The sequence below is a fragment of the Hyalella azteca genome, unplaced genomic scaffold, assembly GCF_000764305.2.
Source record: "Hyalella azteca isolate HAZT.00-mixed unplaced genomic scaffold, Hazt_2.0.2 contig16248, whole genome shotgun sequence".
Lineage (NCBI taxonomy): Eukaryota > Metazoa > Arthropoda > Malacostraca > Amphipoda > Hyalellidae > Hyalella > Hyalella azteca.
The window spans coordinates 545,092-570,762 of NW_025946074.1; the positions used below are offsets into that span (position 1 = coordinate 545,092).

General features: G+C 39.1%; 1 protein-coding gene across 1 annotated transcript; it reads left to right on the forward strand.

The window, feature by feature from the left end:
* The first annotated feature begins 323 nt into the window (after positions 1-323).
* On the forward strand, positions 324-25,399 carry LOC108677752. The gene is made up of 12 exons (XM_018166023.2): positions 324-963; positions 7,929-8,103; positions 11,114-11,181; positions 11,542-11,717; positions 12,509-12,587; positions 13,068-13,307; positions 14,003-14,154; positions 15,184-15,521; positions 16,035-16,153; positions 16,509-16,745; positions 19,339-19,578; positions 20,266-25,399. Exons 1-12 carry the CDS (start codon positions 735-737, stop codon positions 20,550-20,552), a joined length of 2,340 nt encoding a protein of 779 aa, XP_018021512.1. The 5' UTR covers positions 324-734; the 3' UTR covers positions 20,553-25,399.
* Positions 25,400-25,671: the final 272 nt, after the last annotated feature.

A 25,671-nucleotide genomic window follows, 5' to 3' on the forward strand; every position in this document is an offset into this window, starting at 1 on the left:
AATTTTCACTATCTTTCATATAATTCGTAAGTGAATTCAACATTATTCGTTCCAATTTCTCTACACCTTTTGAATTTCCAATTATTTCCTCTTAATTAGAAACTTCCGGGTGAGTACATTATTCTTCGCTATAAATTTGCAGTTACCCACCCACAGGCAGAGTTCCTGCAACGCCCGTATTGATTTTCCTTTGTTTATGTGTCCAGCCCTCAGACTCATTAGTTCCGGCATGCAACAGCCAAAAATCCGTGTACCGTTCAGGCATTTCTTGTTACCTTCTTTTATTCCTGACTTTGACGTTCGCTTTCATTTCGTTTCAGAAAATGAATGGGGCATTGTGTCTCCAGCTGAAGAGGTGATGGACGTCGCCAAACCGAAGTTTTTCGTCAACTAAATAAGCTACGAGAAGATCCGACCAAAGTTATCTACACCCTGTACCTCCATACCAGAAGAACAACTGGCCCCCTCTTCCCATCCTTACGATGCCACTAATCTCGTTGTGTATCCAATAATCAAACTAGTGTTGTACTTTGTGAGGAGAAAAAAGCGCTCACGCAATGACTGGTCTCAAGTTTAGCGTTGGGAACGTTACTGAATTTTACTCAAACTGTTGCTGTTGAGCTGGACGCTGTGCCATGTACGATAGCTATACGGTGGGCATTTCGGAAATTCAAATAATTTGTTGCCCCGTTCACTTCCTATTCGCTATTGCATTGCCCACAATTGCCTTGTAAATGACCTGTAAAATGGAAAAATCGATCACCAACTCAGCATTGGAAACAACACATTATTTCTGGCAGCGAAGTTTTTCTCTCAAGAATGGAGGGAATAAATCTTCTTCAGCCCACAGAAGATCCTGGACCTCTTCAGCCTCCTCTTCCGGCCTCGCCTCGTTTACGTGGCTCAACGCCTGTCTCTCTGTCTTCATTTTGCAGCTCCTAGTTTCAACTGGCCTCAGTCAAGGTGGGTGACGTTTTTATGACCAAACATTACTGTGATGCGTCTTCGCTATTGCTGCAAGGTTTAAGGTTTGAGGACGTCTTATTATAAATCACAATTAACTGGTACTATCCCAATGAATCACCCATTTGTGCAGAACTACTGCACGCCGTGAAACAACCTTGAAGATTCGGCAGGAATTCAAAGTAATAAGGAACTAGAGTCAATGTTTCTTACAAATTTCTTTATTAATTATCAATACCGGTGATGATCAATTTTCACAGTAATTATGAACTTAGTACTTCATCTATTTTTTTACATTTTGACCCCACTTTTTGGCCGGGCCCCGAAAAGTACATTTGACCCCATTTTTTGGCCCTGCTCTAAAAAGTATATTTTAGCCCCAAAAACAATCTTTGTCCATACGAGTTCAAGGTTAAAAACCTTATATATTTGGTTTTCAAGTTGGAAATTGATTCTTGATTTTCGATATCTAAATTGATTTGCAGCTCAATATTAATCATTGTCATGTATCTCTAACATATTTCGTATTGTTTATTATTTCCGTGCTTGTGTATCTGTGTTGCCGGCAAGTGTTCCGTTTTGGTCGACGCGATGCCCGAGTTATAGAGCCATTTGTGTCCAACTCGAGCTGATTTATATTCCTGAACCAGGCCAAGGCCTTCTTCTCGCCTCCCTCGCAACGCCTGCCGTCCGCTTACTTCGTTTCCAAAATTTACCCCAGCCTCAAGGTTGCATAAAAGTGAATATTTCCGGTCTGTGTCACTTGTGGTTCTCTGGGAATTTCCCTCAGCTTTGCGTTGCCTAAACACGAGTTGTCATGAGCAGGGTGGAATTCTGGAGCTGATAGTGTGAACCAGGGCACTTTATACTAGTACACATGGTACCAGGATACATAATTAAAGTACACATACAAGTACACATGAGATCAGTTGAGGTGGTACCGGTACACATAGTATCTGTAGACATGATAATACGAGATATTTGGTATCGATTATTTTTCTGTTTGTATGCAAGGCCGTTAAATCAATTGGAACTGCGGTGATAAATGAACTTCTGTTTATCTGTAGAATATTACCCTCGTTCGGAGCCATGAAAATTACATTGCAAGAATCCTGTGCACTAGTAATCTAAAGTACGAGTATGAGCTTAACATATTTTAAGTTTGATAGTTACGAGGATGAAGACGTTTCAGCGGCAATATATATTGTTTAAATTCAACAACAGCGGCTTCAGCGAACTGTTACTCACTAAATTCATATTTACTCAACTTACTGATGTACGATAACTTATTCGAGACTCGGAAAAGTTTTCATGGATCTTCACAGTCGCTATAAATCTCGCTTGAAGTGTGTAGAGCTTCATATCTCGCTCACCTTGTCCCTCGGAATCTTTACTCAGCACATCTCTATTGCTAGTTGCTGGCTCATAAAATGCTGGAGCTCCGTAAAAGCTGCCCTAAGCGCTCCTGGACCGCTGCCTGCGTTCACACCCAACGCTTACCAATCCTCCCTCAGCGTAACTGCGTCGCAATGCGTTCATTCGTATTAAATCACTCGTAAATGTATTGATTAATCTTTCTTCCGACGCCATCCCTGTTTTTGTTTAGTTTTGTTTACTTATGCATTATTTTTCTACGGCTGGGACTCATTTTACCAATAAAAACGAAGTTTGGGTCAGGTTAAAGTGAACGTGCTAGACGCCCCTGGCTTTCCCTTGAGCTGTGCTAACGACCCGAAATGTTTGATGCCGATAAGCCGCTTCTGCTCTTCATCTTCTCTCTCGAACTCCTCTTAAGTTCGGGTGTGATGTTCACACGTCATATTGTGGTATTATTCTGAACTCCTGAACTCAAGTTCGGATGTGATGTTCATACGTCATATTGTGGTATTATTATGAACTCCTGAACTCAAGTTCGGATGTGATGTTCATACGTCATATTGTGGTATTATTATGAACTCTCGAACTCCTTGAAAGTTCAGGTGTGATGTTCATACGTCATACTAAGGCATTATTCTTAAAATGTTTAACGATCAGCGTATGTCTGTGATTCTAAGTCATAAAATGCTAATGCTCAAGTATGAAATTAAAACATTTGCATGAACATAAGTGATGTTTCTTAATTTTACAAATTCATCTTTTCAGACGTAAATAATAGTTTAAATATTATTCATGCGTTCTTATAAGATTTTTATTTGGTTTTGTGTGTGAAGTAGAGAACATTTGACTCCCAGCAGGCAGGTTAAGCGCTTTGCGATAGGATTATAGCAACTTTATTCTGGCATTTTTATTTAATTTAAATCGAAGTAAAGTTAATTCATTGCGCGAAATAAACGAGTACATTCATTCCATGTTTTCATGACTTATTCAGTGTATTAGATTCATTGTTTTTTCAGCACGACAATATAATATTGCACTTAAGGTAAACAAGTACAATATTATATATTATATTTCAAAAAATTCTTGAACACTCGCTGTATTTAAGAATTTATTGAAATACTTGCTGGATTCAACACTTGCAAGTTTCTTAAAACTTGCTCCGTGCCTCGGCGCGAAGATACCCAGAATATACTTGCCCCCTGCCTCACCGTGGGCGAGTAGATTCCTACGACCCTGAATCGGCCAGCTGCGTTCTACGATGCTGAGTTACCCTAAATATATGTGCACACTGCTACCCTGAGATGTTGCTCTAATCCATTCTGCTGTGCCAAGTTACCCTAAACCTACTTGCTCCATGCTGCGTTGCAGAGTTACCCTAAACCTACTTGCTCCATGCTACGTTTCAGAGTTACCCTACACCTACTTGCTCCATGCTACGTGTCAGAGTTACCCTAAACCTACTTGCTCCATGCTACGTGTCAGAGTTATCCTAAACCTCCTGCTACCCTGTCACCGAGAGCACAACAGCCCGCATAGCTCAGAGGCAAGACAAATAGGCATAACATTCGCTCTGTTTTAGGCCTTCGTTGCAATCCTCTAGTTTCAAACTTCCTCTTCAAAACTCAATTTTAAACTTCGCAAGTTTAGTATCAAAGCTCGATTTTGAACCTCCTCACGAACCTGTGTGTCAAAATTCTGTTTAAACATGCATTTTTAACCATCATTTCTAACCTCCGCTTCAAACATCTGTTTAAACCTCCGTTTCAGAGTTCATTTTTCATATTTTTCTATCTAATTTATTCCAAGCCCGAATTGAAGGATATTCATGGTGCACAAATTCTGCTTAATTATCATCCCCTTATATAATTATATAAAGTATGAAACTGTTATTAATTATACAATATACGTGTTTATCTCGTTTTGTTAATATATTAGCACGTTCTTAATAAATGGCAAGGCTATTACGAGTTCAAGTTGAAATTTGTGTTCGCTTGATCTTTTCGTCATTACTCCACTTTCACTATCTCATCATCTAATTTTTCAACTAGATATAAGCCGCTTTCAAAAATTTCAAAACTTGAGAGCATGTTTAGTCTAATTTTTCTTTTGTTGATGCATATAGATTATATTGATACATCCCGCAACGAGTTCATCCCAGGCTATTTCCCATGTGGAGTTATTTGTCGCTGCCGTAACATTCTCACTGTCGTCGGGATGTCTCAATTTAGCACCTTAGGTGTCCCATTACGACCCCTTGCTAATTTAGTGCTCAGCTTTCCCTGATGCCGTGCCTCCTATATTGGTCTTGTTTGGCTCCTGAACTGCCAGCTCTAGCCATGTAGGCTACCAAGCTGTTGTTATCGTTTCTTCTTCCGTTAATAAACTTAGAATTTAGTGAGTAATCCGTGGAGCATAAACGAAAATAAGCGCGTTTTAATTTATTGAAGGATTAATGGGCATCAATGAGTAATATAATGTTTACATCTGAATGTGAAACATAATTAAATACGTGGAGTAAACCCCGTAGAGTTTTATTGTCAAAATAATTAAATCTGTGGACTCAATTCCGTAGACTTGTGATTGCGGTTACATTTTTTTCATAGGACTAAATGAATAAATTCACATAATTACAATGCCAGTTGATGGCTCATTGGTGTTAATGTTCAATCTTCCCGATAATATAATGTGTAAAAGATGAATCTGTGAATAGACGAAATAAATTCTGCCTAATTTCCACACCATATTTTGCTGTGTGCCATATTTATCCTCGAAATTAGATTGGTGTGTTCTAATATGGACAAACAATTTTGGGCAAGTTTATATACTGTTTCTATTCATTTTGAAAGTGTAATATCTACAAAAGCTCCTACCTTAAAGCAACTGTGAAGCTTTACTGAGCTCAAGACTATAGCGCTAACAGCTACAGCCGGAGTGAACGGTTCGCTTTACTTAATGCACTTAGTACGCGTTATAAAACAGAGTGTGTGCCGGGAAGACTTAAGGCTTTGCGGTATATCCTCTTCATCCTCGCCTGGATCAAAGTATTTGGTCCGCACTGCGCGACGGTCTCACCTAATTGCGGCTTGAATTATTCGCTCGTGGTTCCAGAGCCTCAACCTACTTCCAGCATCGTCCAGCGCCTTCTACATAATTCTAATGACATCCAGCGCCTCAACCTACTTCGAATATCATTCAGCGCCTTAACATAATTTTAATATCATTCAGCGCCTCAACCTACTTCCAGCATCGTCCAGCGCCTTCTACCTAATTCTAATATCATCCAGTGCCTCAACCTACTTCCAGCATCGTCCAGCGCCTTCTACATAATTCTAATGACATCCAGCGCCTCAACCTACTTCGAATATCATTCAGCGCCTCAACCTACTTCCAGCATCGTCCTGCGCCTCAATCTACTTTCAGCATCGTCCAGCGCCTCAACCTACTTCAAATATCATCCAGTGCCTCGACCTATTTCCAGTAACAGTTTGATACCCTCGCCCTAATATTTTATTCGTTCATCCTCTGATTTTTTTTTCATTTATTATGCATTCAAAAAATTCTCTGCACGCACCTTGAATTTTGTTTGTACTCAACATTTTCATCTATTCTTTGTAGATTTTTTCTTTCTAAATTTCATATAAAAAGCACTGAATTTTTAGTGCTTGTACAAAGCACTTTCTATATAGTTAATTATTAGTGAAAGACTTTCGAGTTTTCCGTAAATAAATGAACGCTGAAAAGATTTTTCTCCAAACCTGTAATTGACGACACTAGTTCGACATGAACTGGCATGTGTCGTTCTCATTAAACTTGCAAAACCTTAGTAATTGCCAAAGCCGATTCGAAACACTATCGAAATTCAGAGGAATAAATTCTAAATGAAAGAGTTTGACTTTTCTGCTAAATACTTTTCGTCGTGTAACATCTGTGAACAATCTGGTACTGTAAATTAAAAAAAATAATTGAAGTTAATCGCAAATGAAAATTCCTTGGCGTACGTAGTAAAGGGAAAATTCATAGTGTCTTATTCCAAATTTTTTATTTCATGCTTCATTACAAGGAAACAATTTCGGCTGTACAGTTGGTACACTCAGAAAAATCAATGGGTCGAGTTGCCCTAATAGCTAATAACTTTCTGCACGTAGCACTGATACGCCTTTTCCCGAGCAAAACTGAGTCAAGATGACCCACACAAGAGCAAAATGAAATCTTTCCTTTATCCTAGTGTATAGCTGAGAAGCTTGGTTCATTTCGTGCGAGAAATTCCGTTATTGTGTGAACGCATGCGGGGCTACAGCGCCTGCCTTAAGGGGCTCATCTCGAGACGCTGGCCCGTCTTCAGTATCGGTCCCGAATATTCGTCAGGTCGCTGGCTCACTTTAAGGGCTCAAGCATGAGCCGTTTATGATTGCCTCGCCCGTTTCCTGGCCTTAGTGAAATTTTGGAAATTCGCTACAAGAAGATAATTTAACCCTCCGTGTCCAGTTCCCATATAGAGCAATAGACGCGTTTATTTTGTGCCTATTTACCAGTATAATAATAATTCTAATTATTCGTATGTAACTATACGAAAAAAACTTTTTTTGTCAAGTTTAACCGTCTGTTTCCAGTGTGTATATTACCCACTTACTCCTGCACATGTTTGTATTATTTCAAATAACAGGGATTACCTCTGACCATAAACTTAAAACTATTCGTTTTAATTTGTATAATAATTTTAGAGATGATCAACTAATTCTGCTTATAACCTCGCTGTATGTTCCCGAGTTTGCGTGCTTCAAAGAGGGAATTTTGAGAGGTTCTAATGCGGATGCAATTGAAAGTAAGGATGATTGCTCATCTACTAGGGGAATTAAAGGACTTTCTAAAACCCGCTGCGTGGTTGGTCTTCAAATTAGTCGCAGCACAAAAGCCGCTCTTACGCGAGCACAAGACGTGTATTCAGTGAACAAATTACGTGGGTTTTTCACGGCTCACATCCCTCGTTACGATTTAAAGAACGACTCCACTTCGTCGAGACCTAATGAAATTCTACTCGATTCAATGTGCTGAATGCTTCCTAGAAACGAGCTCTTTCTAACTAGATGTTTCTAGGTTTTCCCCTCAATTTAATTTTGTTTAGCTTTGCTTGATCTGTGCCGAAATTGAGGAGAAATGTCGTACTGAGTATTGGATTGGTAAGATTTGAAAAGTTTTTTTTTACTTTATCGAACATTCCTTTCGTTACTAATTTTTCGTACTGAAATTTTTCGGGCTCGAAAATTTTTCCGTGTGAAATAATTTTATGTTTCGATGTTCAAGGCGTTATATGTAAGGACCATTAATAACAATTACTTTCGAAAATTGTCCTTATCTCCATGATATTACCGTGACCTGTAAGTGTAGCTGTTATATAATAAATAATCGTTTGCTCCATTATTAATGATATGTTTTACACTTGAATGCTATTGCCACATCAAAAAACACGTATTAACCACTTAATGTAATAAGTTGCAAATATTCATATAATTCAACGACAGTTTCTCTTTGAAAGACGTTTTTAATATACGTATTAACGTCTTAATAAAATGTACGATTTTTCTGCCCAGATTTTGACGGGTGTGAGCTGCCGTCAGAATGGCAAGGCGAATGGTTCCAGTCAGACAGAGCCCATCTCGGCCCAGTGATCATATCGCGGCACAACTTCTCCAACATCGGCCGCTGCATTGAGAAAGGCCACAACAACAGATACCTCGTACAGGAAGAGTCCTACTCTAATGACGAGTATGTTTCTTGGGTAATCCTATTAGTTTAATTATCAGAAGGATTCTTACTCCAATAACGAGTAAGTATCCGGGGTAATCCTATTACTTTATTATCAGGAGGAGTCTTACTCCAATGACGAGTAAGTATCTTGGGTAGTCCTCTAATGTCGGGTATATGACAGGTACCATATTATTAGTATCAGGGAGAACCGACGCCCTAGAAGTACCGTGCTCGTGATTTCAAATTTGCTAGCGTACATTTAACGTACAATGTCGTTCACGGGGCGAATGATGACGTTCATAGGGCCAATGATAACCTGCCTTTTAAGATGGTCATTAAATTCAATCGCTCCTTTAATTAATATTCACAGACAACATTTGCCTGAATTACGAGCTAGAAAATAAAATATACAACCATCTGTTGTCATGAAAGAATTCGCACTGTTGCAAAACTGCAAAATCTGGTCAAAACAAGGAAAATATTCGATCACAACAAAATATTCACTCACTCTTACTGGATCATTCGTCACCGCCTCGCGTCCTGTCGCTGCGGACATTAGATCGTTGGAGTCGCAAGCATTGCTAGGCATGACTTAGCATCTTATTTCTTTCCATTTCCAATACTTCATTATTTTAGCATCGTTCTATTGCACGTTAAATCTCGAATGAATGTCACCCATTCAGATAAATGAATTGGTCACGGTGATAAATGAATAGGTAATGGTGACAAGATACCGATGCACATACCCCTAGCCTTTGCAGAGAGGAAACGTAGCACTTTTACGCCTTTTGCCGGGCCAAACTGGGTCAGGATGACCCACAAAAAGATAGAAAGTGCATCGCTATTTGAACAGCCTCTTTCATCTCTCTTTGTGTAACGAACGGCTGTTAAAGATTAAAATAAAGGTGTTCCATTGCTGCCCTTTATACTGAAATATGTACACGAGACCATTCCAATTTCATTAAATGCCCCTGTACTCACCTTACCTCTAGACTGATCAAGTCGATTCGAGTACGAAAAAAAAAATTTGTGTACATAATTTTGATGAAGTTTATGGGGCCTATTTCGGTCGCGTATATCCACGATATTTTTCGTATCGTGAAATGACCTGGGAAGAAATTTCATACTTAAGCGTGAGGTTGAGGCAGTTTTATTCAAACAATTATAAATGAGTTTTACTCTTTTAAATGACAATTTAATTTTTGTATTGTGTGAGAAACGGTTTCGTTCTTATTTAGAACTCTGATTTGAACGGAAGTTTCATTCTGAATATGGGTTCTAACAGGCACCGCATCAATTTATCTACTACTGTGTCAAGAATGTTCACTGCATTCGAGATTACATGACTTGGAACAATGGGATTCAGGATGACGAGCAGGATGGATGGATTCAAGATAGGTGCAGTGGAATAACGGGATTTACGTGTTGCAAACATGAAGTATCTCGAGCTTTGCCGGGTTAACCTGCTGGTGTAAAATGTTTGTGATAACAATGAGATGAGTGCTATTATGCCGGAAATAAATTCTGGTCGTGACGTGTGTGTTACTAATACAATACAATCCTGTATTATAATAGTTCAAAATACAATCCTGTGTGATAATTAAATACTTTTCTTTTTCAGCATCGTACTATTTCACGTTATATTAGCGAAATAGTAGAAAAAGCTTCATAGTCGCTGTTCTCGGAAAATAATTTCACAGCAAGTTTGTTGCTATAGAATCCCGCTCATTTTACTGCCGTACTCTGGAAAGTGTTGAGTGTATCGCAACCCTCCATGTGCCTCATGAATGATTTTTATGAGGGAAAACTTCTCGAAATAGCTCTTAGGAATTCAAAAACTTTTTATGGCTATCTCGACGCGGCTTGCATCGTTTCTACATTTCACCGCGATTGCGTTTCAGCGGGCTTCTCAAGTCACCGTTTGCGTCAAGTCTGACGTCTAATCCAGTTCTGGCAAAATTCTAGAATCTCCATCCAATATTCATTGTTCTAAGCTCACAGTAATCCTTGAGCGCTTGCTGAAGAGATCAGCTAGTTTTTTAAAGAATGCCGCTCGCGTTTCTCGAAACCCTCTCGAGCATAATAGAATTGTTCTTCACGAGCACTTGCAATAACAAAGGTTCATTACAATGCTCACGTAAATTTTGCGTGGGAGAGAATTAATCTTGTATGACTAACCAAATTATTTCACTTTCATCTTTCTCGTAGTCTTTTTTTCTGCGCTTGGCTTTCCATTGTTACTAGACTGATGTTGTTGAAGGATATCTGGGCGTGGCGTGTATTCTTCTTAAGGATACCTGAGCATATCATATATTTTAACGCATACATATGCTATTCATGTATTTTTCTGAAGGATATTTGGGCGTGGCATGCATGCTACTGAAGTATACTTGGGCGTGGCATGTATTCTTCTGAAGGATACTTGGGCGTGGCATGTATTCTTCTGAAGGATACTTGGGCGTGGCATGTATTCTTTTGAAGGATATCTGGCGTGGCATGTATTCTTATGAAGGATATCTGGCGTGGCATGTATTCTTTTGAAGGATATCTGGCGTGGCATGTATTCTTTTGAAGGATATCTGGGCGTGGCATGTATTCTTTTGAAGGATAGTACTTTGTCAAATCGTCACAGTACAATAAAGATTATCTTACGTTCCATTAAGATAACCCATAAATTTATCAATTATTCTCGCATTAGTACGTATGAAAGTTTCGTCTCATGGTCATATCCTATAATTGTACCGCTTGCTCCTCATCTTGTACCTCGGATCCCGATCAATTGATCTCAAAATCTATCCAATACCACAAATCATTCCAACTTCATGACTTTCAGTCCATTTAAAATACGAAAGTGATATATTATGATATCCTATTGAGTAAATGCCCGTAATGAATTATTTTGCGACTTGGCGGTGAATTTTGATCATTTTTCAAAACAAAAATGCATTTGCTATAAGTTATATGGAAAACGTCGTACATGGTGAGTGATATTTTGACATTTTTCATGTATAAAATTCTTATTTTGCAGGAAATACTCGTGCTACAAGTGCATGGTGATCAACATGAAGCATCGAAATGTCATCCAATACAAGGAATGTGAGTATTGATCGCAGTAATCTATCGTATTTTAAAGCCAGACTGTATCAACGTTATAGAATTAATTTAATCGGATTATTAAGGCTTTAAGTTTCCAGGTTTTATGCTCTCGTATTCCTTTGGAAATGAATAACATTTTGTTTCTCGCCAGAAACCATCCTATTATAATCAATCAATTTTATATGATAAATCAGCCCACAGGTAAAGATCTATTTCAGTTCTTCCATAACTCTTAATAACAAGAAACCCTCGACAAACCATTCCCTCAGCGTACTGTGATCCTCAAACTAACCCGTGACAAACCATTCCCTCAGCGTACTGTGACCCACAAAACTAACCCCTGACAAACCATTCCCTCAGCGTACTGTGATCCACAAAACCAAGACCTGCAGTCGCTGTGTCACGGCATCACCGGCGACGCGATGCTCTTCTCCATGTTCCGCCTGTCGGCCTCCCCCGTCTCCTGTCCCTTCAGGGGGCCGCTCACCTTCACCTACTCGCGCAACCTGCAGGAGTGCGCCTACCCCGTGTCCCAGGTAATGGGGATACCATGGCTTATTGTGTCCCAGGTAATGGTGATACCGCGGCTTATTGTGTCCCAGGTAATGGTGATACCGTGGCTTAATGATACCGCGGCTTATTGTGTCCCAGGTAATGGTGATACCGCGGCTTATTGTGTCACAGGTAATGGTGATACCATGACTCATTAGGTCCCTGGTAATGTTAAAACAGTGGTTAACACATTAACTCAGAAGTGGTACATATGCTTATCGCGATTTGTATTTCTCCAGGACGTAGTGGTACATAATTCAGGGTTGCCAGATGGCCTAAAAAACGGCCAAGTCCGCGAACAAAAAAGGCCAAAAAAGCCTATAACTTAATATATACTAGTAAATTTATAGGTTACGGTGTTAGAAATTCCATTTATTTTTTTTAATTTAATTTAGAAGTAACCCTTTTGCAATTCATAAATTGTGTCAGTCATCAACGGTCATCAATGCTATAGCCTGATAACGAGAATTGTCGTCAGTGGACAAATAATTAAATGACAAGTTCAGTCGTTGAGTTACAGTATTGCAATTTATTCGTTTATAGATGTTTCCGTTCAGCTGCGTTTTTACAATTAATTAAGTGATTATTTGTGTCAATTGATTAAATCGTTATTACATCGTCAAGTCGTTATATCCGTGGCCAAGTTATATAATAATTATCATTATATTATATTAAAAATTCTATAATATATTAATGTATATTACATTAATAATAATGATATAATAAGAATTATAATTGATAGTGTAAATAATCAAGAAATTATACCCGCCATCAGGTTGACTCGTGCGCAGACGACTCTCGCCTGCTGCTTCGCTTCCAGGCCTGCGCTGATGTCCCGGGGTCTGAGAGCTTCGGTGGGTCATAACTCGCATTTTTATGACATTTTAAAAATCTTTTGTAATAAATAAGCTGAAAAATAAAATATTGTAATAAAACTAAATATATTAATGTATATTCTTGGTATTTATTTTTATCGTTCGTAAAACAATTGATGTCTTTATGTACATCAAATCAGATAGTATCGGCTCTTTGAGTAGAAAGCTCGCGAATTTACCGCGTCGTCAAGATTTAGGGGACACATTTTTAGCCATGAACTTCTTCCTAAAGCAGGATACTGATTTGCAATAATTTAAAGATTTTCTGGAATTTGAGTTGAAAGTAATTTTATGTAATCAAGCTTCTATATGAAAAATCATTAGATTGAGAACAAAACTCCAATACTTTATGTTGCTCCTTTTAATCACCTGTAGTAACGGCCGAATGGTTATGATCTCTGGAGATGATTGCTCTTGTACAACAACGTTGTTTCATCATTTGTCCGCTATTACCTGCAGAAAGAGAGCTCGTTTGCTTGGGCTCATGGAAAGAAGGCGTCAACCATTATTTGGTGGGCAAAATTAACCACACCCACGCGAACTCCGACAACGACCGCTATCGCTGCTTCATCTACGAGCGCGCCCCGCATCCTGACATCCCCGACGCGACGATGATGTACCTCGCACAGTCTGCTGACGCGACGTGTCAGGGACTCATCTCCGCCTATGAGGGCGGCGAGACCATGAAACTGACGAGGGGTCAGTCTTTTTAGGGGCAGCCTAGCAGATCAAAGTTTAGGAGCGGCTTAGGGGCAGCCTAGTCAATCACAATTTAGGAGCCGCTAAGGAGCACTCTAATCAATCAAAATTTAGGAGCCGCTTAGGGGCAGCCTAGCCGATCAAAATTTAGGAGCCGCTTAAGGGCAACCTAGCAGGTCAAAATTTAGGAGCCGCTTAGGGGCAGCCTAGCAGGTCAAAAACACATGTGATGCAATATGTTCTTAGCCCATAATGCCCAACGTGACATTCGGCGCGAGATAGCTTAGCAGCTGAAGCGCTAGTAATCATAGGGTCACTAAACTAACTAACTAACTAGCAGGCCAAAATTTAGGAGCCGCTCAAGGGCAGCCTAGTCAATCAAAATTTAGGAGCCGCTTTAGCTTCTGATTGCCAGAATCAGATGCTGCCACGCCTCAGAATTTTGTTTGGGTATTCAAGTCCCGATATTTGTAATGGCCAGTTTTTTGGCTTGCTAATGTGTCCAGTTGTCATTGCTAGTAATATTACGTTTACAGGTTCCATATCTATGCTGTATGAAAGTAAACTATATTAATATTTTGTCATTGCTTATTACCGCAGTCAGTGCTTTAAAAGATGCGCTTACAAATGTTCTATAAGATCATATTTTGATCTTAATGTGTAATTTTAATCGGGTTTGTACTACATTGCTGCAGCCAACCAAGGGAGCAAGAAATGCAAGTTTCCCTCGTGGTTGACCGCTCACCCTCACTGGCACACGCTAGACTTCGGTCAGAGTTACTTTGTTCTGCACCACAACACGTCGCTTAGGATCAGCAACGGCACGGCCGCTCCTTCAGACCCCGAGGTGGGTTGTGTGGGGGTCCTTCAGACCCCGAGGTGGGTTGTGTGGGGGGTCCTTCAGACCCCGAGGTGGGTTGTGTGGGGGTCCTTCAGACCCCGAGGTGGGCTGTGTGGTGGTCCCTCAGACCCCGAGGTGGGCTGTGTGGGGATCCTTCAGACCCCGAGGTGGGCTGTGTGGGGGTCCTTCAGACCCCGAGGTTGGCTGTGTGGGGGTCCTTCAGACCCCGAGGTCGGCTGTGTGGGGGTCCTTCAGACCCCGAGGTGGGCTGTGTGAAGGTCCCTCAGACCCCGAGGTGGGCTGTGTGAAGATCCTTCAGACCAATGCTCATAAAAATATGAAAATTTCTGAAAACTTCGAAACCCATACTTATATTCTTCCACTATTAATACTTGGCAACCGAGACTCCCACGAGTTGTTTTCATTAATTTCATTTAAATTATGGGTCTCGTTTCTATGTATAATGAATATATTAATATACATAAAAATATAAATATAGGTAATTATAAAACACTGAGCAGTTTTAATAACTCGCTCAAACGCGTACGGCTCATCACTTGGGCTGCCTTTTATAGCCAGCCATTCGTTGTGCTTAGCTTTTAGCAACAACATGGCTTTTAGTTCCATTAAACGAGCTGGAGATGTTCTGTACTTGACAGATATGTAAAAGGAGCGGCTTTTGATGCAGCTTAAACACTCTTTATTCTCTAATTAATTGACAGACATTCAAAACACAATCGTTAGTTTCTCTCTTGATGTGTTATTCCTTATGGAAGAAAATTGAATTATATAAGTGGTTTCCATTCATTTGATCCGAATACTTGAACGCTTCTGGGCATACAAGAAATCAGTACACAAAATGACACTTATAAACGATGAAAATTACCGTTTTGTGAGCGTTGATTTTGAATAGTAGTAATAGTTGCAATATGTTTTGAAGAAAAACGCATGGCCAAAGGTCCGCGGAGCCTCAGCGTCATGGTTAGTTTTTTAACATTTTTTGTATTTAATTTATGTAAACTTTATTTTCTATAGGTACGAAGTCATACAGACCTGCGACTTGTATGTCACGAGTACCAAGACGAGCACCGCAACCGCGACGTCCATCGCCGTGAGCATCTGACCAACCGCCTCGAGAACACCGACGGCAAGACGGCTCCTGAGACCCGAAGTATTTCCGGGGACTGGGGCCCGGTTACAGAGAGTGGGGGGCAGTGGTCCCCTTATGAGGGTAATTCGGTCTCAACCGACGGGGAAGGTCCAACTACTGAAGATCAACCAGAGGCCAGGGAAGCTGAAGCTCTTCACCATAAGAAGAGCGGGCGACGCAATAAACGAAGCGCTACTCTTGTTGTCCACGTCACAGTGGGATGGTGAGGAGTTCACTTCAATTTAATGTGACATGTTTGTTTAATTATTATTTTATGCATTATGTAATGTTATGTATTATTATTATGTATTTTTTACCCAATTTTTAAATGTGTTGCACAATCAGTGGAACTAACTTGCATGATTTATCATTATATTTGGTCTTTCTCGATTATATTTAATTCGATTCAATTGTGATAGAATGCGGATCAATGAAACTGTGTCTAAAATTTTGTATACAATGTGCGCGTAAATAAATTACAGAACACATTTGGACTTTAATAGAATAATAATATTCTTATCATATAATGCAAAAGAACAAGATGGATAGTGAACAAGATACTCAAAGGCGAAGCTCTTCTAGTCAAAATTAAATACCGTCGACAGTTTGCGTGTTGTTATTCAGCCGCGTACCAAATTTCACTCCGGGTAATATAACCTACAGAAAATTATAAGTAGTACTACTAAAAAACACTTAAATTTGCGAGGAGTATAAAGATTTTTTTGTTTTACCATAGCCGATCTGGCTACTGGTGCATGAGGCTGCACCGGCGCGTGGATCACGTGGTGCAGGTGGAGACGGGGGAGCTAGCGTACAGGGCGGAGGAAGCCTGCACCCATCACTACTGGAACCCTGGTGGGTGTAGAGAATATTTTATATGCAATAGTTATCGTAATGAATAATGTCATGATAAGTTAGGATGATTTGAAAATATGTAATTAATGAGTGTTGTATGCAAAATTTTTAGCACCATTGATCACTGCCAGTTGTCTATTCATCCCACAGTATTTTAATAAAGATGGAATTGAATTTGTCTATAGCAACATCGATAAATTTTATTTAAAGCCATGTTGTATCACATAGGTACATACATAGAATCTTAACTCAGTTCGATCATAACGTTGTAACATTTTTCTGTCATAAAGCGGTTAATTAATTTGCGGACTAATGAAATAACTCCTAATATTATAATTGGTCCACATTCTTTAAGGCTCAACAAGTCTAACAACTCTCGTGGCCCGCGGAGACCAAAGTATATCGTGTGGGCCCGTGGGACGTTACGTAGTCTCGCAAGACCCGACCCGTCAGGGTTACGGGTCTTACCCGTACGGGCACGACCGCGACTGCACCGCGAACAACATGCCTGAGTACTCCCGCCTCAACGTCGGCTGCACTGCGGATGATACGCTCGAGCTGGAGACCAGCTGCCCCATCAATGATGTCACACGTGAGTAACAGGAGTTGTGTAAAACAGTTTCAATGGCTGTTTGAAAATTCAAACAGTTACTATAATTAATTACTATATATATTACTATATAATTAATTATCATCCACGCCTCGATAATTAACAATCAGCCTCGTGTACGGGCTGTCGGGGGACCGGTTATCTTTCGAAAGGTGTATCTGTCAGTGTTGGTATCTTCCAGTAGTTCAGTCAATCACTTTGTCTGGTCATCCAATGGTAGGACAGCCAGACTATTATTTTCGTCATCCTGTGGAGACGAAATTGACTGAGCATCGGACGGAATGATTGGTATAATTCTGACTGACCCTCCAGGGACCAGACTGATGTGGGCTGTGTTGGGGTCCATAACCCCTTCAGACATGAGTCACACTAAATGTCCAGAGTTGAGAGAGACCGATTGACCGTCCAGAGAAGAGACGAGACGAGACAAATAAACTCTCTGGAAACGAGACTAAAGCGAATGACTATCCAGAGACGAGGTTGACTAATTGATTATTCACAGTCGAAGGCTATTTAAAATGTCATCTTTGAGGCTGTCCTTTTACCTGGAAGGTCAATTTTTCGGGATTGTCAGTCAGTTTCACTCCAGAACATCAGTCTGTCGCTCCCGTCCACGGTGAGTTATTATGTCAATCTCGTCCTCAAAGAATCACAATTTCGGTCTTGTCAATCAGTATCGTCTCTGAATGGTCAGTCTGTCTTATTTCCGGAGTGTGTATCTTTTCTCCGGAGGGTCATAAGTCAGTCATGTTTCAGATAGTCAGTTCCGGAGTGTCTCCGGAAGGTCACTCAGTCTTTCTCGTCTCCGGAAGGGCACTCGGTCTGTCTCGTCTCCGGAAAGTTAGTCAGCCTGTCTCATCTCCGGAGGGTCGGTTAATCTGTCTCGTCACCGGATCGTCACTTAGTCAGTCTATCTCGTCTCCGGCAGGCCACTCGCCTCCGGAGCGTCAATCAGTCAGTCTGTCTCGTCCTCCGGAAGGTCACTCAGTCTGTCGCGTTTCCGGTAGGTCACTCAGTCAATATACGGAAGGTCCAGCCGTCTGTCTCGTCTCCGGATAGTCGCTCAGTCTGTTTCTTCTCCGGAAAGTCAGTCAGTCTGTTTCTTCTCCGGAGAGTCAGTCAGTGTTTCTTCTCCGGAAAGTCAGTCAGTCTGTTTCTTCTCCGGAGAGTCAGTCAGTGTTTCTTCTCCGGAGGGTCAGTGGGTCTGTCTCGTTGGGTTACTCAGTCTGTCATATGTACACTCAGTCTGTCTGTCTGTCTCGTACACTCTGTGTACATACATATGTACACTCAGTCTGTCTGTCTCGTCTTCAGTGAGTCATTTAGCTTGTCTGTCTCGTCTCCGGAGGATCACTCAGTCTTTCTTACTCATCTGCGGAAGGTCACTTAATCTGTCTCTTCTCCTGAGGATTAGTCAGTCTGTCACGTCTTCGGAGGACCAGTCTGTCTCGTAACCGGAGAGGCAGTCTATTTAGTCATCGGAGGATAATACAATCTCACATCTTCGGGCTTTCTAGTGACCGGACAGCCATGTCTCATCTCCGGAGTGGCAGTCAGTCTCATTTTCCCAGATTTAGTCAGTCAATCTGTCTGTCACATATCCGGAGGATATGTGACCGGAGAAACGGATTCTCCGTGACCGGAGAAACAATCAGTCACGTCTTCCCACGGTTAGTCAGTCAATCTCGTTTTCGGACAGTCAGTCTGTCTGTCTGTCTGTCACGTTTCTTGAGGACCAGTCTGTATCGTCAAGGGAGGATTAGTCGGTCTTTCTCGTCAGCCAATTCCGTCTCACGATTGTCACTTTTTAATATGAAGGTAGCAATAATAAACAATACGTACAATTAGTTTAGATCAGTTATTAGTTTGAAGTACAAAAGTGTCCTTAGCTGATGGATGTACTTTTGAATTGAACATATGTGCACTTTCGCTGCCACTTTATCATAATCATATAAATGTATTAAAATCACTTGTTTGCTTGAATCGCAAGTTAACCAGGAAATTAAAAGCAAAGAAAATACCACAAAAATTCACCATATCTTTATAAGAGAAAACGTTTCGGAGTCCAGCTCCATCGTCAGTTCATAACACAAAATTCTGTTCAGAAAAAGTTTAGTCCTAGAAACACAAATACAATCAATTAGTAAAGTAAAATGCACTGGCAGGTTTCAAAACTGAAAATAAATAAATAAGACATGAAATTAACGCTAGTAAACGGCCTATCTATTTACGATTTCCTTTCCTCTTGAAATAGTAAATAGATAGGCCGTTTACTAGCGTTAATTTCATGTCTTATTTATTTATTTTCCGTTTTGAAACCTGACAGTGCATTTTACTTTACTAATTGATTTATTTCTGTTTCGAGGGCTGAACTTTTTCTGAACAAAATTTTGTGTTATGAACTGACGATGGAGCTGGACTCCGAAACGTTTTCTCTTATAAAGATATGGTGAATTTTTGTGGTATTTTCTTTGCTTTTAAATACCTGGTCATATAAACGTGGGATATATATTTTTAAATAATCCATGCAATTATTCTCTCATCAAACTCAAGAATCGCTGGTTCTTACCTCCAGGCTACCAATGTCACGGGCGTTGGGACAGTGACGGGGTGACGTACGTGGTAGCGTCGCCCTCGTCTCGTCCGTCCGGTGCCCCGCGGCGAGTGTGTTTCGCCTACAGCGTCCTGGGCCGCGACCCCAGCGAGGGGGCGACAGGGGGGCGGCCCCCACCCCGGGCCACGCTCACCGCCAGACACGACACCTGCAGCCCTGATACCAGCAACGCACATATTACCCTCAATGCCACCCTCACCGGTCAGTGTAATAGTTGATGCTCAGGGGCATAATGAATAGATAAATAAATATGTGGCCATTTTAGCGCATTTTCTTTCTCATTCATGGAAAAAATGCGCTATTGTGCTCGCCATGTCCGTCCGTCCGTCTGTCTGTCTTCTGCGTCCGTGACTTCACGTTTTCATCGACGAGAAAATGCGCTCTCTGTCACTCACTGCTGTGAGTACTGAGTTATATTTTTTTATCGAACGACCACATCACGTTGTTTTTCGCTCATTAGTGAAGTGAAATTAATTCATATTAATACTTGCAAAGTCTTCAGATGTACAGGCTTGCAACGTATATTCCACGCTACATTCAACTTGTAGTAAAAAGATTTAGTATATTTGTTTACAAATATTTTTGATAGTCAAGAATCTAGTTGTAAAAGTTGCAGCGTTTATTCACTATTCAATTACATTATCGTTATTATAACTTTTAACATTTGTTAATTAGTTCTCACAATATATGGCATAATGATATATTTCGATTAGAACGAGTAATGCCTTTGGAAGTATGGTTTGATCACAATTATTGTGGCAAAATCGCATTTAATATCATCCTCATTGATTCTATGGCTAAAGTAAACAAGCAAAGGTCACTTAAATTATTGATTATATATTATATTATTATTATATTATAATAATTGTCCCATTATATTTTGCCCAGGCCCGTGCAGAGAAGCATCGAGCATCGCGTCTGCGGGCAAAAGTGCCCTCTCCCCCATGACCGGAAACTTCGCTTGGATCTACAGCATTGCCATGCTGCTCATGCTGCACATGTACTCTACGACGTGCTGTACGTGTGATATTAGCACTCAAAGTCAGCTCAATAATTACTCGCGTAATTCACCTACGGTTGGGTACGCAAGAACATGCATTACGCTCATTCCAAAACATGAAATATTCCCAACGCAATCGTCCACGCAAGGCAGAACAATGCAACGAGCAAGTTAGGACAGGTGCTCATTGGCAACAATAAATTGTCATATATAAGTTATCATAAATTGTCAACAAGGATAAATTGTGATAAATAAACTTGTTCATCTTAGTTGTTTAAAGTGGTCTAGTTTCCTCAATATTATTGCTGTAAAGTTGTCCTCCGTGGAAATTAATTCTGTGTTCTAGAAAAATTATTAATAATAGAGGTTTTGCATATATTTTTGTACTTTAAAGTGTTTTGAGAAATGTGGATGCAGAAAAATTGGTTTCGTATAGAAATTTCAGGAATCGATTTATCGTAGTCCAGTGTCTCACAAGTCCCAAAGCCAGAATTTTTATTAACATATGCATAGCCATGTCGTTTGGTCATACGTGATGCCATATGTAAAAACATGTTATTTTTATGGTGTTCTCAGTCTCTTCGTGAACTCTCGCAGCCTAGAAGTTCTGTTCACTCGTTCACTCTGAAGGCAATGGACAAATAATGTAAAACCCTTTCGATGAATCAAAACCAAAAGTTCACCACCACTTTATTTTCATTAAGGTTCATTCATGTGAACTGTACATTTTCCAAACAAACTTCGCTCGAAATTTTGTTTTTGTCGGAAAATTGATCAATATCAATGAAAATTCTTACCCTGAGGCATGACGTTAACGCGGATACGTTAAGTGCTTTCTATATTGTATTCTTCTCCATACTCATATTTGCTGAAACTATAACGTCTTTTACAAAACTAACTTATAATTTCAATTTATTTATTTCTCAAGTTGTTCATCCTCACCATTATAGATATCCGCTATTCAAAAACTAGTGCCATGTTTTGTTTCGTATTCTAGGTTATAAGCGAGAAGATGTTTTTCACAACATGCTAATTTTACTCAATACGATCAATATTATGACGGATTAGGAATTTCGTAAATCAAATTATTATGTTATACGTTTATAATCAACAGCGAAATAGAGATAAATTTCATATTAGATTAAAAATTTCCAGTAACCAGGCCTTGCTCGCTACAAAAAACTCCAACAATGAATCGAAATTTGTCACCTAAAAAATTGCAATGCTAGAAGTACGTCATTGGCTCAAGCGTACGGTGATTTGGCGGTCTCTTGTTGTCGCTCTTTATGTGTAAAGTGTAAATAGTTACTTTATAATATGGATGTTTCTTGGCTCCTTTTACAAAGGAGCGAGAATAACAGTGTTGTGATATTTGTCTTAGTTTGTTGTAATTAAGAGGCGGTTCCTCGTTGATCGAAAGATTAGAAATCTCAACTCGCTTTGATACTGCAGATTAGGACGGCAGATAGACGCCACGTTCTGTACCATAATTGATGTTGCGTTCATATAAGGAATGTTACGGTTCTAATATTGCTCAAGTTGTACGTGTATATATTTTGCCGCGCATGTGCTGCGTTGTTAATTAACATTTTATTGGCAATGTAAATTCTTTCAATGATTTATCTTGTAATTTTATGTCTGAAATAATTTATATACAGCTATGTATCACAAGTTTTTCTTTTCAATGTAACTGAAGGGAAACAATGGGGTATATGAATTTGTTGTTAGATTCACGTACATTTTAGCAACCCGAAAATTCGACAAAAAATATAATTTTAAAACTGCAGGCCTGCTATGGTAGAAGTCTTCAGCTTAATTTTCTAAAACTGAAAATTTATTAGTGCATACATATTTTTTGGGGGTTACGATAAACATACGATTCCCAGCAACGAATTATATTTTGTCAAATTAAGAATTTAAAACTGAATGCATAATAATCTATGCAGACTGATAATTTCGAACGTTTCATTCGTTGCTTACAAATTTTATCTTGCCTGATTTCTAAATGGACGGCAGTTTCGGAAGGCTCTTGTATTTGAGTATAATTATCCAGCAGTTACAAGACGATGCGTTCCTCACCAACGCCAATGACGATGAAGCTTTTTGTCAGTCTATCTCATATAAACATTTACTTTGTATATCTTTTTGGTTGAACGTTCCGAAATTACATAATTTAATTGGTTTCCGTCTCGACATGGGATGCCGAGACGGAATCCCATGTCCCCATCCTCCTAATTTTTTTCCTTTTTCGATGTAGTCTCCCACATTTTTAATACGTCTACTAAAACTTTGTTCGCACCGATTTTCCCAAAATAAGATACAATTCACCCCAATTTCTGGGATTTATTGCAGCTAATTGTTAGTAGCAACATAGGTCATTTTCAAAAATAGATTTATTAAGTAGCCTCAGTGTTCGATGCTGTATAACTAATAAATGTACATTGTTTTACTCATAGGTAATGTACTTGTACATACGAGGCACCGTAACACCATAATATGTTTGCTTAACGTACTACCCTCTAAATCTACTCATAGCGGAGTAGATGTGCCATGGCATGAACAAAGAACATGTAACTGTAACAGACCTAATGTTAATAACTACAATCAGTCAGTTTCTTAATTATTACAAATAAAATAATTGCAATCAAAATTAAGAGTTAAGTAAAGGGACTGAAGCCATCTTTGCTGATCCGGTGTGCTAAGTGTGTTGAGTTTTACAATTCCCGTGGAACTCGGGTAATTTAATTTTCTAATATTGAATCCTTGTTCGGAATTTCTTCAAAATTATACATGAAAGTCAATAATATTATAATAAACTTTTGAAATAACAGTTTGAATTCGTGTTCACATCTATTCGCTTTATTGAGAACGTCTGTGATCTCATACTTTCCTGGGAGCGAGAAATTTTTTCTCACATTATGGATCTTCAGTAGGAAGTTATTTAATACAAAAATAATGAAGAAAAACATAATGACCATTCTTGAAATGATCAAGTCAACTTTGGACGTAACTTTTCGTTTCCATTGTCCGTCCTATCGAGTGTAATTTTTGTGAAATGATCTAAAGTTAGAACTACACGTCCTCACCGAGCCATCTGTAACCTTTATATCGAACCCATCCTACGAAATATACCCTCTGCCCCAGCTCGTCACTCCCCTCTTTTGACCTTAAATATCACATGGAACAGCCATTTGCAACCCTTATTAAAATGGCAACTGCGAACTGCAATTTTGGTCTCTTTTCGTTGTCGTTTGTTTTGCCATGCGCAGTTAAACAGCAAAATACTTTACAAATCGTTTTGAAGAATTTAAATTCCGCATATTTCTTCTCCCATTTCTATTGTCTATCTTTTATGCTACGTCGGAATTCGGGATCTCCGCTTGTTTATTGCAATTATATATGCGTATATATAATTACGCTACTATATATACGTGATATCAAAGAAAAAATAATTTACTCACTGTAATATTAACATAGTAGATTATTAATGCAAGTACACAGAAAATAAACTCATAAGTGGGATCATTATATATGATTTATGGATCTAACGTTTTATTATTCAGCAAATAAGCGAATTATGAATACCTGCATTTCATATACGCATGAATCGCTACCACAATTTCCCTCTGCAAGTTTATTTTTTCAGCCGAAATCGCAACGACAGATTCAATGATATCTTTCAAATTCTGTACCTACTGAGTTTTTGCCAGCCCAATGTCTGTGTTATCAGGAATATCATGTATCTACATGATCTTTCGTGTAAACATTTTCGGTGCCTCGTATATGATTTCACTAAGAATATAGCACATCTTTCAATAAAAATTTAGTCGGTTATCACATAAATAGTAATCTTCACATCGATGATCATAGTATGTAACATGTGAATAATAATTATAATAATAACACTATTTTCGCTAGATGGTTCTGCATCACGTGTATATTTGTGTACCATTTACCCCCATCAGTATCGAAAACGATACTTAAATAACGTTTATCGTTATAAATCGACGTTAATGAATAAAATAACGTTTATCGCATACAACGACCGATCGTGAAGTTAAGCGTTAGTCTGCAGGGATAAGCTGAAACTGATCTCTTACTTTACCGTTCATTCTTTATCTAGTTTCTTGCTTCGATCATTCGGAATTTTTATATAACGGAAAATCAAGATTTTTCTTACAAAAATTTAACCACATCACTTTTACTAGAATGACTTTTAGCTTTTTAAATTTGGTATTTTGTATTGATAACTTGTTTACTTATTTTAGATGTATACAAGTTGCTTGGTTTGGCTTTCGCTTGATGAAAAATATTCAGGACATTAAATTTAACATGTTAGAGAGTTCAGCGTGAGTTAGAGTTCAGCTTCAGCGTCCCAGCGCCCGCCCTGCAGGCTCTATGGTTCATACGTTTACCGCGATCAAGCTCCTCATGTCGAACGCGTAAGCGATTTTATGAAGCGAAATACGCCGATGAAAAAAAGTTTCATGATAATGAGCGATATTTTTTGTTACAAAAGTCGACAGTAATTACATAAATGTTTTTTTTCGTCATAATGTTCGTAAGGAACGCTGTTGTCTGGCCTTTTATACAAGGATACTCTAACCTCGTCAATTTTAAAGTCCTAGTAACGACAACAAACATACGTCAGTAGTAAAGTAAAAATTGATCCATGATTTCATCAGAATATTTTTTCGCTGTAATTTGTCCGTCATGATCGCTTACTGCCAATAAATAATGAAACTGAAATTGGCGAATATGTATGGACTCTTTCCTAACGGTAACGTGTGAAAATCGTAAATTTATAATGTTATTATTTCTATGGAATTTGAGCGCGATCCTCGTGTGAACCCAGCCTGCTGACGGTGACTGCGCGACTCCATTGCTGTAAAAATATATTTAAATGACGCATTTTACTTGTGATGTGTAAAAGACACCTATTTCTATCTAGCATAGTTAAAATAAATCTATATAGTACATCTATATTGCTGGTGGCTTCTTGGAATAAATAATTAATTATTATGCTATTTGTGTCAATACCTTGGGAAATAACTCGAACATTTCAAGTTTAAAATTATGACCGTGGCCAGCCAGTTGCGGAGCTTGGCTTGAGATCAGGAAAAAAAATCTTCAAGAATAATAAATTAATTGACTTTTCTAGAATTGACTGCTATTAAATAATTGCCTTAACTCTGAAAACTAAATTGTATAAAAATTGTGTACAAATTATCCATTTTTATTTAGCCTCGATTGACACGCTAACTAAGCAATGTACGCAACCATGTAAGCATTAA